At 54.2% G+C, this 14198-nt stretch overlaps 1 protein-coding gene across 4 annotated transcripts in view; it reads right to left on the reverse strand.

Moving 5' to 3' along the window:
• RTKN (rhotekin) overlaps positions 1-13762 on the reverse strand; it is a gene marked incomplete at its 3' end in the record, with an annotated part of 37178 nt that extends 23416 nt beyond the window's left edge. For 2 of the 4 annotated variants that reach the window (XM_081876922.1, XM_081876923.1), the window contains exon 1: positions 13500-13760. In XM_081876922.1, the coding sequence (XP_081733048.1) occupies positions 13500-13610 (111 nt within the window). In that variant the 5' untranslated portion in view covers positions 13611-13760. Of the gene's footprint in view, positions 1-3157; positions 3545-3920; positions 4085-13499 lie in introns of those variants that run through there. The other 2 variants (XM_081876920.1, XM_081876919.1) reach the window with 2 other exon arrangements.
• Positions 13763-14198: the final 436 nt, after the last annotated feature.

The raw sequence follows: 14198 nt of genomic DNA on the forward strand, positions 1-14198 counted from the left end.
ATTTATGAGCATATTGTTCTAGGACCAATCAGACTGCTGCATTTTGGATCCTATTCATCTCAGAACATAACAATATCTATCCCACCTTTTTCGCGTACAGAGTTCTCCGACTCCTCCTTTGACACCCCCCCCCAACAACCCTGCGAGGGAGGGGAGGCTGAGATGCGGTGACATGGCTGCGTGGGGATTCGAACCCTGGCCTCTCCCCCATCCTAGCTCAGTAGTCCTGTGCTCTAACCACTATGCCATGTTGCCTCACCTTGGCCCAGCCAGGGACAAGACCAGCCCGCACAAGGCAAAAGCCTTGGAGGTCCTTCCTCCTCAAAGGTCTGCGACTCTGGGCTACCTGGCTTGTTCGGGGGGGGGGGAGCAACAGCGGGATGGGGGGTCCGTCTGGGTCAAGGGCTTTTGACAGGCCAGGGATGCCCAGAATGAGCCAAGCCAGGGGGACGGATCCTGCCTATCAAGTTGTTCGTTAAGTAAGACATCAGAAGAGCATGTTCTTTCAGGCCAATGGGACCCACGCAGCTCAGGGTGGCCAAACATAATAATAATAATAATAATAATAATAATTATTATTATTATTATTATTATTATTATTTATTTATACCCTGCCCATCTGGCTGAATTTTCCCAGCCACTCTGGGTGGCTCCCAACAGAATATTAAAAAGACAATAAAACATCAAACATTAAAAACTTCCCTAAACAGGGCTGCCTTCAGATGTCTTCTAAAAGTCAGATAGTTGTTTATTTCCTTGACATCTGACGGGAGGGCATTCCACAGGGAGGGCACCACAACTGAGAAGGCCCTCTGCCTGGTTCCCTGTAACCTCACAGATGCCCCAACGGGAAACCTGCAATCAGAATTCGAACACAGGACCCCTCTCCCCTCCTGGGGATTTCAGCCACTGGTCTCCTGCAGCGGGGAGTTCCACAGGTTAACACAAAGAAGGGCTTCCTTCCTTCTCTCTGCCCTCCGTTGGGCAAAGAAGCAGAGCTTGCCTGCCCTCACCTCCCAAAGGAGAGGGCCCAGTTGGAAAATGACTCGGGAAAGGGAACCCCAAAGGATCCAAGGGATCCGGGATCGACTGCCCTATGAGGAACAGCTGCAGCCGTGGGACTTGGAGAGAAGGCAAGGAAAAGGTGACACGTCATTTTGGACTCCCAGCTGTCCGTGGAGGCACAGGTCAATTCTCTGCCCAGGGCAGCTGTCTACCAGCTCCATCTGGTATGCAGGATGAGACCCTCCCTGCCCACAGACTGTCTCGCCAGAGTGGCGCATGCTCTGGTTATCTCCCGCTTGGACCACTGCAATGCGCTCTACGTGGGGCTACCTTTGAAGGTGACCCAGAAACTACAAGTAATCCAGAATGCAGCAGATAGACTGGAGACTGGGAGTGGCTGCCGAGACCACATAACACCGGTCTTGAAAGACCTACACTGGCTCCCAGGACGTTTCCGAGCACAATTCAAAGTGTTGGTGCTGGCCTTGAAAGCCCTAAACGGCCTCGGTCCAGTATATCTGAAGGAGCGTCTCCTCCCCCATCGCTCAGCCCGGACACTGAGGTCCAGCGCCGAGGGCTTTCTGGCGGTTCCCTCACTGAGAGAAGCGAAGTTACAGGGAACCAGGCAGAGAGCCTTCTCGGTGGTGGCACCCGCCCTGTGGAACGCCCTCCCACCAGATGTCAAAGAGATAAACAACTACCTGACATTCAGAAGACATCTTAAGGCAGCCCTGTTTAGGGAAGCTTTTAATATTTAATGCTGTATTGTTTTTAATATTTGGTTGGAAGCCATCCAGAGTGGCTGGGGAAACTCAGCCAGATGGGTGGGGTATACATAATAAATTATTATTATATTATAAAATTATGCCTTGCCTGGGAAAAGTGGGGGGAGAGAGGCCTCTCTCTCTCTCTCTCATAGAACTCTGGAACTCGTGGGGAATCCATGAAGCTGACAGAAGATCCAGGACCAATAAAAGACAGTCCTCCTTCATGCAGCGCAGAGTTAGACTGTGGAACTCCCTGCCACAGCGATTATAGCTTCAAAAGAGGACAAATTCAGGAGGGCTGTCAGTGGCTCCTAGCCAGGACAGCTCGGCCTCCGCAGTCAGAATCTGCAATGCTCCTGAATCCCAGCGGCTGGAAACATCGGGGGGGGGGGCTTCTTGAGCTCTAATCCTGCTTTAGGGCTTCCCTTTGGCCCCTGGGGGAACAGGAGTCTGGCCTGATCCAGCCCAGGGGCTCTTCTGAGTCTCCGTTTCCTGCTGGGCCCAGGCAGGAAGTCCCACTTTTCTGCCAAAGGAACTTTCTGCTGCACCAAACCGGATGAGCAAATGGAGACAAACCCCAAAGGCCACCAGACCCCCCCCCCAAAAAAAACACCCCCGCTTGTGGGGTGAGGCCAGACTCTGGCACAAGCCCAACGCCAGCCTGGCCAGGCAGACTCCCAGCAGAAGCCCCAGAAAGCACGGAAACACCACAAGGCACACCTGTCTGGAAGCCAAGCCGAGGGAGACTGGGTGCCCCCCCTCCCACCGGCGCTGGGAAGCTCCTGCCCCCCAAGACTGACGCAGCCACACAGGAAAGGGGCCCAGGAAGCAGCAGGTGGTCTCAGTGGGGCAACCTCAAAACTCACTGTAACCATCGGGAGAACAATGCCAGGGTAATGTCGTTGCATTGAGGTGGAGACACACAGCAAGCCAGTCGAGGGCACCCACTGCACTCCGAATTGGGTCCTGGCACAGCCTCCTGCGCCCCCCACCCTGCCTGCCCCCTTCCCTATTCGGCTCGGAGACAAAGAGAAAACGGGTGCCAATATTTGGGTGACAGGGGAGCGTCAGGCAAACATCCAGGAGACCCCAAGACAATCTGTTTGTTTCTACCCAGCTGAGCAAGGCGGGCGCCAGCTTCCGAGATCCACGGCACTCCTCACTGGGCATCGCTAAATGTACAACGCAAGTTCGGGGAAACTCCAAACTTTGCACTCTGAGGATATCTTTTCTCGGCTGCCTTTGGGGACCAAAAGGACATTGCACTCCCGACTCATACAGGTCTCCGCATTCACACAGCTCGCATCCCTTCGGAAGGAGCCCCCCTCCCTGAAGCAAAGCCCCTCCCCGTCGGGTCGCAAGGTCCTGCCCAGCTGCCCCCTTACCTCCAGGCTGAGGGCAATCTGTCGGATGTAGAGCATGTTGAGGTCCTCCAGAATGCGGAGTTTGTCCTGCATCTTGGCACAGCGCCCTCTCCCTCACCGACGCCTCCTCTGTGGGGTGTGGGAAGTCTGGGGGCACCCCTACTGCCCCAGGGCGGCAGGGCCAGGGGCCCCTGGCAGGGCCCCCATCTGGGCACGGCTGGGGCTGCTTCGGACGCCAGGAAACACAGTGCCGTCTGCACCCGGAGAGCTGGTGCAGAGCAACGGAGGTCTCCAGCCTGCCTGTGGGGTGGGGCGGGGTGGGGCAGCGAGCCCCCAGCTCCTGGCCTCTTGCTGCTGCTGCTGGCGCTGCCCAGGCCTCCGTCAGCAGATTCTGCGCCCCCGGCCGAGCTGCGGAGAGAACAGGGCCGTCCTTTCATGCCAGCCAGGCGGCTCCAGACTCCCACCCGCAGAACAAGCAGCCTCTGTGCCTGAAAGGGCAACAGCGCTGGCTGTGCCCCCCGTTTCACAAAGGAGGGGAGCCTGCCAGCCAGCCAGCTGGCATCCCCACAAGGAGGCGAGCCTGCAGGCAAGGAGCCCCTTGGCCTTGGGGGTCCTGTGCCCCATCTCTGCAGCAGCAGCAGCAGCACCACCTGCCTGGGTGTCACCCCTGGGTGCCACCCGTGCCCTGGCCTGCCTGCTGCTGCCCCCTGCTGCCCGCCTTCTTTCCCAAGCCTCAGGAGCGTGTCCACGTCGCCCCTCTGCTGCCCCTGGGCCCCGCTCTCACCTCCTGCCCCTCCGCGGGGCTCCTTCTCCCTCTCAGGCCCCCCATGCACCTCAGGGAGCCCTATGCTCCAGCTGCAAGCCTCTTCCCCCCATAGACAGGAAACCGCCTGGCCCCACGCCCGCCCCTCCAGCCCAGCATTCCTGGTTGGGCTCCTCTTACAAGAGCCGTCCTCCGCCTGCTCCCTTGCGCCAGGGGCCGCCTCTTCCAGGCCCCGGCCCTCCCACTCCGGCCCGGCTGCCAGCCCCTCACTCAGGCCTGGCGGGAAGGAGGGGAAAGCGGGGCCAGCACATTTCAAACTCACACAAAAGACAGGCACACTCCTGCGCCCACGTGGCAGGGAGCTGGCCAGCGTCCCCTGAGCTCCAGGCAGCCCAGGGCCACATGCCCAGCCAGACACACCCGGAGAAGCTTGGCACCAAGGCAGGCATCGCAGCCAGCCCAGAAACTGCTCTAGAGACCGCTCAGCCTGGACCCTCGACCAAAGCAGTCCAAGAGTGGCACGGATGCCCCCGCCCCAAGCAAAATGCCACAGCAAAGTCTCCTCCAAGCAGAATGGGCTCAGAGGCCACGGGGTCTGCTTGGTGCCAAGCAGGAGAACGCCCCACTCTCTCCAAAGTCTCCAGGGCTCTCGTGCCAACCGGTTACGCACACAGCACCAGGGTTGCCCGCCTACTTTGGGAAGCTTCCAGGGGTCAGAGCTGGAAGGGACACCTGAGGGACATCCAGTCCAACCCCCTGCCCAATGTGGGGCTTGAACCCACAACCCTGACATCCGGAGTCTCACGCTCGACCAACTGAGCCATCTGGGCATGCCCATGGCGCAGCCAAGCCTGCCACCTGGCCGACGCAGCTCCACCTCTCTGTTGGCCCAGAACTGGGGGCCACGGTGTAAAAAGGAGAGGGGGGCTCACACCTGCCTTGGCCACTCTCTCCAACTCGGAAGCCCAGCAATGCCAAGAGGGGCAACTCACAGAATCCCAGAAGCGGAGAGTTAGGGACTCCAGGAGGCATCTAGTCCACCCCTGCAATTCTATGAGTCTCTGAAATATCTAAATGGCGCCAAAGGGAGGCTGGAGCAAGCTGGCTTTCTGGTGCTTCTCCAGAGTGCAGGACCCAGTGGATTCAAACTACAAGGAAGCAGATTCCAACTCAACAGCAGGAAGAATTTCCTTGGGGTAAGAGCTGTTTGGCAGAGGAACGGATTCCCTTGGAAGATGTGATGGCCTGGGACTCGAACTCGGAAACGGAGGAGTCTCAGTCCGCACCGGATCCTCTGCCTCAGGCATCATCTGAACCAAGTCTGGGGCCTGATCCTGAAGAGTCCCCGTCTGCACAGGTTCCCCTGCAACAAGCACCAGCTGGGCCAAGTCAGGGGCCTGAGCCTGCCCTGGCTCCAGATATGGGGATGACCTCGTTGCCTCCAGCTGGGCCATCACTTCCAGCTGCTCCACTACCGGTTGGGTCAGGGGAGGCTGAGGCAGCCTCTGGGTCTAGTCACCCACCGACGTCTCCCGAGCTGCAGAGACTGAGGTCTGAGAGAAGGAGAGACCTGAGGACTCGCAGGAGGAGTGCTCACCTTCGGGCGAGACAGGGAGGTGAGTGGCCGGGGGATCAGGACCAGCCGTTATCCCCCGTCAGAGATAGAAGGCTGTCGGACCCCGACCCAGGTTGCGGGAGCAACATTGCTTTATGCCAGATCCTGTGCCTGTCCTTGCCTGGTTTCCTGCCTGGTGTCCTGCCGTGGCCCTGTTGGACTGGGACTGACTCCTAGCAGAACCTTTGGATTCTGGACTGGACCTGGACTGTTTCTTGAGTTGCCCCCGGGGCCAGCACAGAAGGTGGGTGGATTTTCCTTCACTGGAGGTTTTGAAGGAGAGGTTGGGTGGTGGCCCCTTGTCCGGGGTTCTTCAGTTGGAATTCAAGCACTGGAGGGGGTTGGACTGGATGTTCTCTGGGGTCCCCTTTCAACTCTACAATTCTATGAGAAGGTGAGGCACAAGAGGGGACAAGCCAAAGTTGAACCATCACCCCGAGGTGCAAGGTTTGCTTTTGGTCGCGAGGTCATAGCTTGAAAGAGTTGTGCTTGTTTTGCTTTCAAACTGGGGAGTATTTAAAATGGGACTTCCTCCCCTGCAGCCTGAAATGGTACAGTCCGCTCTCCTGCTGCCTCATTCTGCCGGGGCCAATGCAAAAAAGGCCCCGCGTGACGCTGCTTCAGGGTGCAACTACCTAGAACATGCCCAGGCTCCTGAAAAACGATACCAGATGATGCCAATTGCTCCAATGTGTCTGCCTGCGAGGGCCTTGTATTAGAAAGCACAGAGGGTACCTTCCTCCCCCCCCCCCAGAGTATCTGTCAATCAAAGAGAGCTGGGCAGAACCCAGGAGTTCTGCCTGCCCCCACCCTGCAGCACCACCAAGACGCAGCCCTGGAACCTTTCAAGTAAGAGAGCGCACAGAGCCTCTGGGCATGGGCAGAGTGCAACCTGAGGCTGCGCTCTGTGACTAAGGCTAAGAGGAAGAGCATTTCTATGGGCACCAAGACAGCTGCCCTTCCATGGGCACTCACCCCCCCCCCCACCAGGAGGGTGGCAGCACAATTGCTTTCTCTTTTCCAGCAGGGCTCTAGTGCTGCCTTGGGACTCCCAGCACCCTGAGGTGCTTCCCCCCCCCTCCGATTCTTTGTCCGTCTGCCAACTTTGGGGCTCTGCCAAGCCTGCTAATACTTCCCTCTTGTGCGTGGGTGGCAACGGTGGCCTTTTGGCTGCAGAAGCATTGCCACTCGCTCCTGAACTTCAGAAATAGAGGGAATTAAGGTGAGCTGCGCGGCGCATTTCCTTTTGTCTGCCCTGTGTGGCTTCAGGTGAACCCAAGGCCTCGTAAATCAATGACGAGAAAGGCCAGGCATATTCCTGGCTGCCAGCCTCCAGAGTTTACCAAGCCGGTCGCAATTCTCAAGGGAACGACACAAGACAGAACGCTGGCACACAATTGCTGGCGGGAGCGAGGCCTTGTCAGCACGGACAGTTGACAATTTGCTACCGGGCCTGAGTTCGAGGAGTTACCATGAGTCGATAAAGCCCTTAGCAACTTGGGACCAGCAAGATCCCCTGACCCCAAGGTGCCCACTCAGCCACTTTGATTGGCCCAGGGACAGGTGCCACATAATACACCCAACTGGATATCTGTAAGGACTCGACCATTTAAGGTGGCAGTGCCTACCCTTTGGAACTCCCTGCCAATTGATACCCAGCAGACGCCTTCACTGCATTCTTTTTTGCACCTGCTAAAAACATCCTTTTTTAGACAAGCCTCTGCAGATGCTGAAAAACTTGACACAAGTTTTAACTTGTTTGAAAATATTTTAAGTTTGTATGTTTTGAATTATCTCTGTAATTCAAATTTTGTTGATATTGTTTTACCTTTTTGTAAACCACTTTGAGGTTTGTTTGTTTTTAAACAGTGCAAAAATTAAATAAATAAGTCTTAAACAGACATGCGGGGAAACACTAGCCTTGCTGTGCTGTCATCCCGGGGAGTTGCATAATCTAACGAGGAAATGGCTAATCACCTCGAGGAAAGCATTTCACTTGCTGGAAAGAGGAGCACAGCCAGGTTCCTTGTTCCAGGCTAAATGCAAATGCTCCCTCAGGACTTGTGTGGGGACTTCCCAGAACACCTTAAACGTCTGCTGTTGCCTCTGGGAAAGAAGGCTGCAGTGTCTGAGCAGAAAGGATCAGTGAGAGCTGCAACAAAATGTTGCAGCGTCAAGTGCTACTCCACCCCAAACACACCCCTGGCTCTCTCCAGTGAGCATGCTCAGTCCTCATAGAATCGCAGAATGGTAAAATTGACATAGACCCCCTAAGGTTGTCTAGCCCCCTGCAATGCAGGAATCACAGCAAGCTGATCACCGTTTTGGGCGAGACAGGGCCTGTGAGCTTCTCCCCTCAGATTTCCGCCACTTCCCCAAAGTGGCAGGGCCCCATCCAGCCTGCCGACACCTCTCCTGCCCTTTGGCGCACAGTATGTGACCCTCTTTTGGCTGCACAAACAACAACACACACAGGCTGGGAACTGGAAATAGAAGGAACGGTTATTTCAGGCGGGTTAAAAATAAAAGGAAGGACCATGTCTGAACGCAGCGCGCCTTAATTCTGGACGGTACAGTTAATTCTGGACGGTACATGTTACAGACTCTGCTAACCCAGAAATAGTGCTTCAGGTTAAGAACTTTGCTTCAGGATGAGAACAGAAATCGTGCTCTGGCGGCGCACAGGAGGCCCCATTAGCTAAAGTGGTGCTTCAGGTTAAGAACAGTTTCAGGTTAAGAACGGACCTTCGGAACAAATTAAGTACTTAACCCAAGGTACCACTGTACAACAATGAGTATCCAAACAAACCCCCGTATTGCAAAAGAGAACGTCAGCGTTTTCCGTTCTGTCCAGAATTAACGTCCACAATGTTTAGGCAACCCGATGCCCATATACCTACGTAATAGACAATCTTTACAGAATTCCTTCAAACAATAACAAGTTCAAAATGAAATCTTGGACTCAAAGTCTCTGAAAGATTCTGGATATCGACTGCAGCATTTGACATTTTCATTCACATATATTCATGTAAAATAAGATGAGTTTATGAAACAATTCCATATTCTCCCACCACGCTGACGAAGAATTCTACAAATCAGTTGTCCATATCCGGAATCTCTGTTCAGGGTTGGACATTATATTTGCTGAATACACAAAGCTCCAAAGCTTATCTTTCATCGTACAAAGTTTGGCACCTTGCTTCATTTAAAGACTTTCAGAGACTTTGAGTCCAAGATTTCATTTTGAACTTGTTATTGTTTGAAAGAATTCTATAAGGATTGTCTATTACGTATGTATATCGTCATCGTGTTGCCTAAACATTGTCGGCGTTGATTTTGGACGGGACTGAAAACGCTGCCCGACGGCTGTGTGCAAAAAATAATTGTGACGGAAAACAGAGGATGCAAAGTCTTCAAGCCTCACTTTGGGAATTGGATAGAAGTCCAGGCTTCCACGCCACCAAGCACTGGAACCCAAAGGTGGTGGACTTGTCCCAAGGTGAAAGACTTCTGGGAGAAGATTTATAATGAATTGAAAAAAATGTTGAAATATGCATTTATTAAGAAACCAGAGGCCTTTCTTCTTGGAATAACAGGTTTGGAATTGCCCCAGGAAAAATGTCAAATTGTTTTTGTATGCCACAACTGCAGCGAGAATTTTGTTAGCTAAGAATTGGAAATCACATGAAGTTCCAGCAGTGGAAGAATGGCAGGTGAAGATGATGGATTTTTCGGAGCTAGCCAACCTGACTGGAAGTGTCCGCGACCAGAAGGAAGAGGAGTATCAGGAAGAATGACCGAAATTTAAAGACTACTTAGTTAAATATGTTAAGTTAAATTAATTGGAAAAGCTTGCAAATACCAGATAGGCTTAGGATTTAAATATGTAATGTGATGAATTGATATGTTTAATGCTGAATTGGAAAGAAAGAAAGAAAGAAAGATGTTAACTGATGAAGTTAATTTTATAAGAATATTGGTTTTGGAAAACTGTTAAAATGATATACAATGAAATTCAACCAGGGGGATACGAGGAAGTCACTTAACAATGTTATTAAGTTTGGTTTAAATACGGTTGAGATTTATGTTTGTTTGTTTGTTCAAAAAATGTTCTGGAAAATTAATTTAATTTAAAAAAAAAAAAAAAAGCATTGGCACCCAAAGGCCCTGGGTGGGCCTGGGCCTGGGAAGCATCCTAAGAACATAAGGAGAGGCTGCTGGATCCGGCCAAAGGGAGCCCATCTAATTCCGCCACCTGTTCTCAGTGACCAACCAGCAGGGGCACTGCCCAGGGCACCAGGTTATGGGTGCCCAATGGTGCTGGCAACGTAACATGACGTGGCGATGTCACATTATGTCGGCTGCGGCGCAGCTGCCCTTCCAAGGCCTCGCAAGGCCTCGCTCAGGTCCAAGTCCTCGCGAGACCCCAGTCGCAACGCCCAGTTTAGACCAGAAGTCATCTTGGGAGGCTTGGCGCGGCCTCAGACGTCGCCAGGGAGATCGAGTCAGGGCTCTGGCGCGAGTCAAAACCGGAAGTTATATCGGAGGCCTGCAGTGTGGGTGCTGAGCACCTGACGCAAAAAAATTGTAGGTGCCCTGGCACCCAGAGCCCCCTAGAGTTGGTGCCTATGCCAACCAGATGCCCCAAAGGGAAACCCGCAAGCAGTATCCAAACACAAGTGGGAGGGAGTTCCGTAGTTTAACTTTGCACCTTATTGTACAGAGTCATAATAAGCCCACCCAGCTCTGTACTGTGGGCACGGACTGGCAGTGGCTCTTTGGGGTCTCAGACGGAGGCGGGTTCCTGTGTTGCATGGGGTGGGGATAGATGACCGTTGGGACCCCTTCTCCTACTCCACAATTCTATAGTAAGCCCTGGCAGAAGAAAGGAGGGCAGCCGCCAGCGGGGGTCGGTGGCCACCACAGACAGCCCCAGATCCAGAGGTCAGGACCTGGGCGGGGAGTCCCATGTGGGGCAAGGCTGGGCTCAGATCCCGGAAGTTTGGTCCTGGGGCGAGGAGGGCAGGTGCTGCGGAATCTCTTTCCTCATGCGCAGAGGGAAGTCCCTGGCAGGGGAGATAATAGAGCCTTTGTTCCCCTTCGCTGGGGGGTGGGGAAGCTGGCCGTAACTCTTACCCCGGCCACAGGGCAGGCCCCAAACCCCAGCCCCACACTTGCCACACCCCAGCAGAAGGCGGCAGCAGAGGGGCTGGAGGAGGGGGCAGCCCCATCGGCCAAATGCTCTCAACAGACAGGTTTCTAGCCCCTGTGAGTGGCAGGGGGCACTTCCCCACAATTGACACCCTGGGCAAGGCAGGGCAGGGGGGCACAGGGGCTCCTGGAGACCCCCCCAAACATAACATAAGATGTCTTTTAGAAGGGCAGGGGGGCACAGGGGCTCCTGGAGACCCCCCCAAACATAACATAAGATGTCTTTTAGAAGACATCTGAAGGCAGCCCTGTTCAGGGAAGTTTTTAATATGTGACATTTTAGTGTATTTTTTATCTCTGTTGGAAGCCGCCCAGAGTGGCTGGGGAAACCCAGCCAGATGGGCGGGGTACAAATAATAAATTATTATAATATTATTATTATTAACCGAGTCATCTGGGTCAGGCTTGGCTGGGGGGGGTCTTTGGTGGTCCACGGAGGGACAAAAATCCTCCAGAAGTTGTTAATAAAATTATTATTATTATTATTATTATTATTATTATTATTATTAAATAATAATACCCTGCCCATCTGGTTGAGGCCTCCCCAGCCACTCTGAGCGGCTCCCAACAGATTGAAAACAGAATAAAACATCAAACATTAAAAACTTCCCTAAACAGAGCTGCCTTCAGATGTCTTCTAAAAGTCAGATAGCTGTTTACAGTATTTCCTTGACATCTGGTGGGAAGGTGTTCCACAGGGCGGGTGCCACCACCGAGAAGGCCCTCTGCCTGGTTCCCTGTAACTTGGCTTCTCGCAGAGAAGGAATCGCCAGAAGGCCCTCGGAGGTGGACCTCAGTGTCCAGGCAGAACGATAGGGGCAGAGACACTCCTTCAGGTCTACTGGACTGAGACCATTTAGGGCTTTAAGGTTCAGCACCAACAATTTGATTTGTGCCCAGAAACATATTGGGAGCCAACGCAGGTCTCTCAGGAACAGTGTTACAGTGGCACCTCGGGTTACAGACGCTTCGGGTTATGTGATTTCGGGTTGCGCACCACGCTGAATCCAGAAGTACCGGAACGGGTTACTTTTGGGTTTCGGTGTTCGTGCAGAAGCACTAAATCGCGCTTTGCACATGCACAGAAGCGCCAAATCGCAACCCGTGTGTGCGCAGATGTGGCGCTACAGGTTGCGAACACTGCGGGTTGTGAACGTGCCTCCCGCACGGATCACGTTCACAACCCAAGGTTCCACTTGGTTTTCACTCCCTGTCCCCAATCTAGTTGCTGCCTTGGAGCCACAGGGCCTGGTTTGTGGGGAAAGAGGCCCTGGGCCACGCTGAGGTCCTCATGCCTTCAGGGCCTTGGACTGAAAACTGGTTCAGTCCCAGATTAGGACAGGGGGGGCGGGTTCCTCGCACAGGGGGCACAAAATAATAAGGATAATAATAATAATAATACCTATATTTGTACGGGTACCTCCTGAGAAGATCCCTAAAAATGCAACTGTACCAAAAAGGAATTATTGTGAAAAAAAAATTGGGGGGGGGATTCTTGTTCTTGCTCTGGTTGCTCCCATTCCAGGAGGGGCTGGGGTTGAGGGAGGCCTCTTGCTGTGAGAATTGCAAGTGGGGTGTCCCTAGTATGGGTGATGAGGACCATGGCAAGCAAGGTGACCTTGCCTAGGGGCCCTTTGCCCCCAGCTCAGCCTGCCCAGCCTGAGGCTCTGTGGGGCAAGGGCTTCTGGCACCTCAGACCTCAGTTGCCCTCTCTGCAAAATGGGAAGACGCGGCCTCACAGAACTGGGTGACCTTGTGCCAGTCACTGCCTCTTGGCCTCACGGGGTCCCTGTGGGCATTAAATGAGGACCAGCCACCTGGAGACCACTATTGGATTTGAATCCGCTTTATAAACTGGTTCTCAGCAGTGGTACTAACTTTAAAGCTGCCGTTACACCATTATTATTATTTTTATTATCATTAATAATAATAATAATAATATTTGCATTCCGCCCTTCATTTGAAGATCACAGGGCGGCTTTTCCAATACATGACAGACTAGATGATATTGTTGGTGTTTACTGAATCTTAAATTTTGCTTTCCACTGAAATGAGGTTGCATTTTAATGTTGTATTTCAATCTTGTTTTCTAAACTGTATTTCAATCAATTTTTTTATATTTGGTGTTAGCCGCCCTGAGCCCGGTCTTGGCTGGGGTATAAATAAAATTATTTATTAATTATAATTATTGATATTACATATGACTAATAAATGTATTGATTTATTTAAAATGGCGACTAGGGACTGGGAGACCAGGTTTCAAATCCGTCGGCTCAGCCACGAAGTTCACTGGATGCCCTGGGGGGCCAGCCCCTCTCAGCCCAACCTAGAGCCTCCCTCGCAGGCTTGGAGTCAGAATTAATCGAGGGCAGGTGGGGGGGGCGAACCACGTGAGGCACTTTGCGCTCCTTGGAGGGAAAAAAGTGGGAGATAAACGCAGTGTGGAAAAAAATCTCCCACGGTGGTGATGGTGGGTCCCACTCTCGCCTCCTGCCCCTCCCCGTCGAAAAGGGACCCCCAGGGCCATCTAGTCCAGCCCCCTGCAATGCAGGAAGGCGGTTTCCCTCCCCAGTCTGGATACGAATCTATTTCTCAGCTGATCCGGCGTGGCGCCCCTTCCGCGCCAGGTGCTCGACGAACCCAGCCAGGAGAGCCTCGACGGGAGCGCGTCCCGCAAACCTCACCCCCGCCCACCAGCCACGGCCACGCGCAGCCTCGCCTGCGCCCGGGACTTTCCCACGCCACCCGCGTGGCCGTCCGCTCCCCGCGCCTACCTGGTCCGTGTCCCCGACGAGGCTAAGGCGGAAGCGGCCCCGTCGGATCTCCATCTCCAGGGCTGAGCCCCGCGCCACCGTCACTCTGCTGCGGTGGTGGCGCTGGAACATGGTGGAGACGGAGCGGGGGGGATTCGTGCCTGGTCTGGTCTGGGCAGCGCACCGGGCACCGTCGGGGCAAGTCGGGTGCGCAGCCTCCGCAAGCGCCGCGAAAGGGACTTCGGCTCCGACGGCGGGCGGCCCCGGGCGCGAGTCCCACCTGGGCGGCCTTTAGCGGCGGGGGCGGCGCCGCAGCTGCTTTCGCCTGGCCCCGCCCCGTCGTGGGAGGCGAAGGCCGCCCAGCGAGCGCGGAGATGCGGCGGCTGGGCGCGGAGAGGAGGCGCAGGGGCGGGACGGGGCGAGGAGGGCGCGGGGGTCCTGCAGCTCCGGCCGGGACGCGCCACCCCCGACGGCACCTTCCGCCCGACCCTCCTCGGCGCCCCCGGCCCAAGCGTGGCTCTCAAGAAATGCTGAACTTACCCATCAAAAAATTAGCAATAATTAAAGTTGAGAGGAAAATGAGCTCTTGGGATGGCAAGAGTTGTTCGACAGGGCAGCAGTCTCCCTCGGAAGGTGGAGGTGATTCAGCAGAAGTTGGGGGCCGCCCGCCAGGAATTCTTCAGCCGCAGTTCCTGAACTCAGGGGGTTGGGCTAGAAGAC

This window comes from Podarcis erhardii (genome assembly GCF_964252035.2).
Source record: "Podarcis erhardii genome assembly, chromosome: 9".
Lineage (NCBI taxonomy): Eukaryota > Metazoa > Chordata > Lepidosauria > Squamata > Lacertidae > Podarcis > Podarcis erhardii.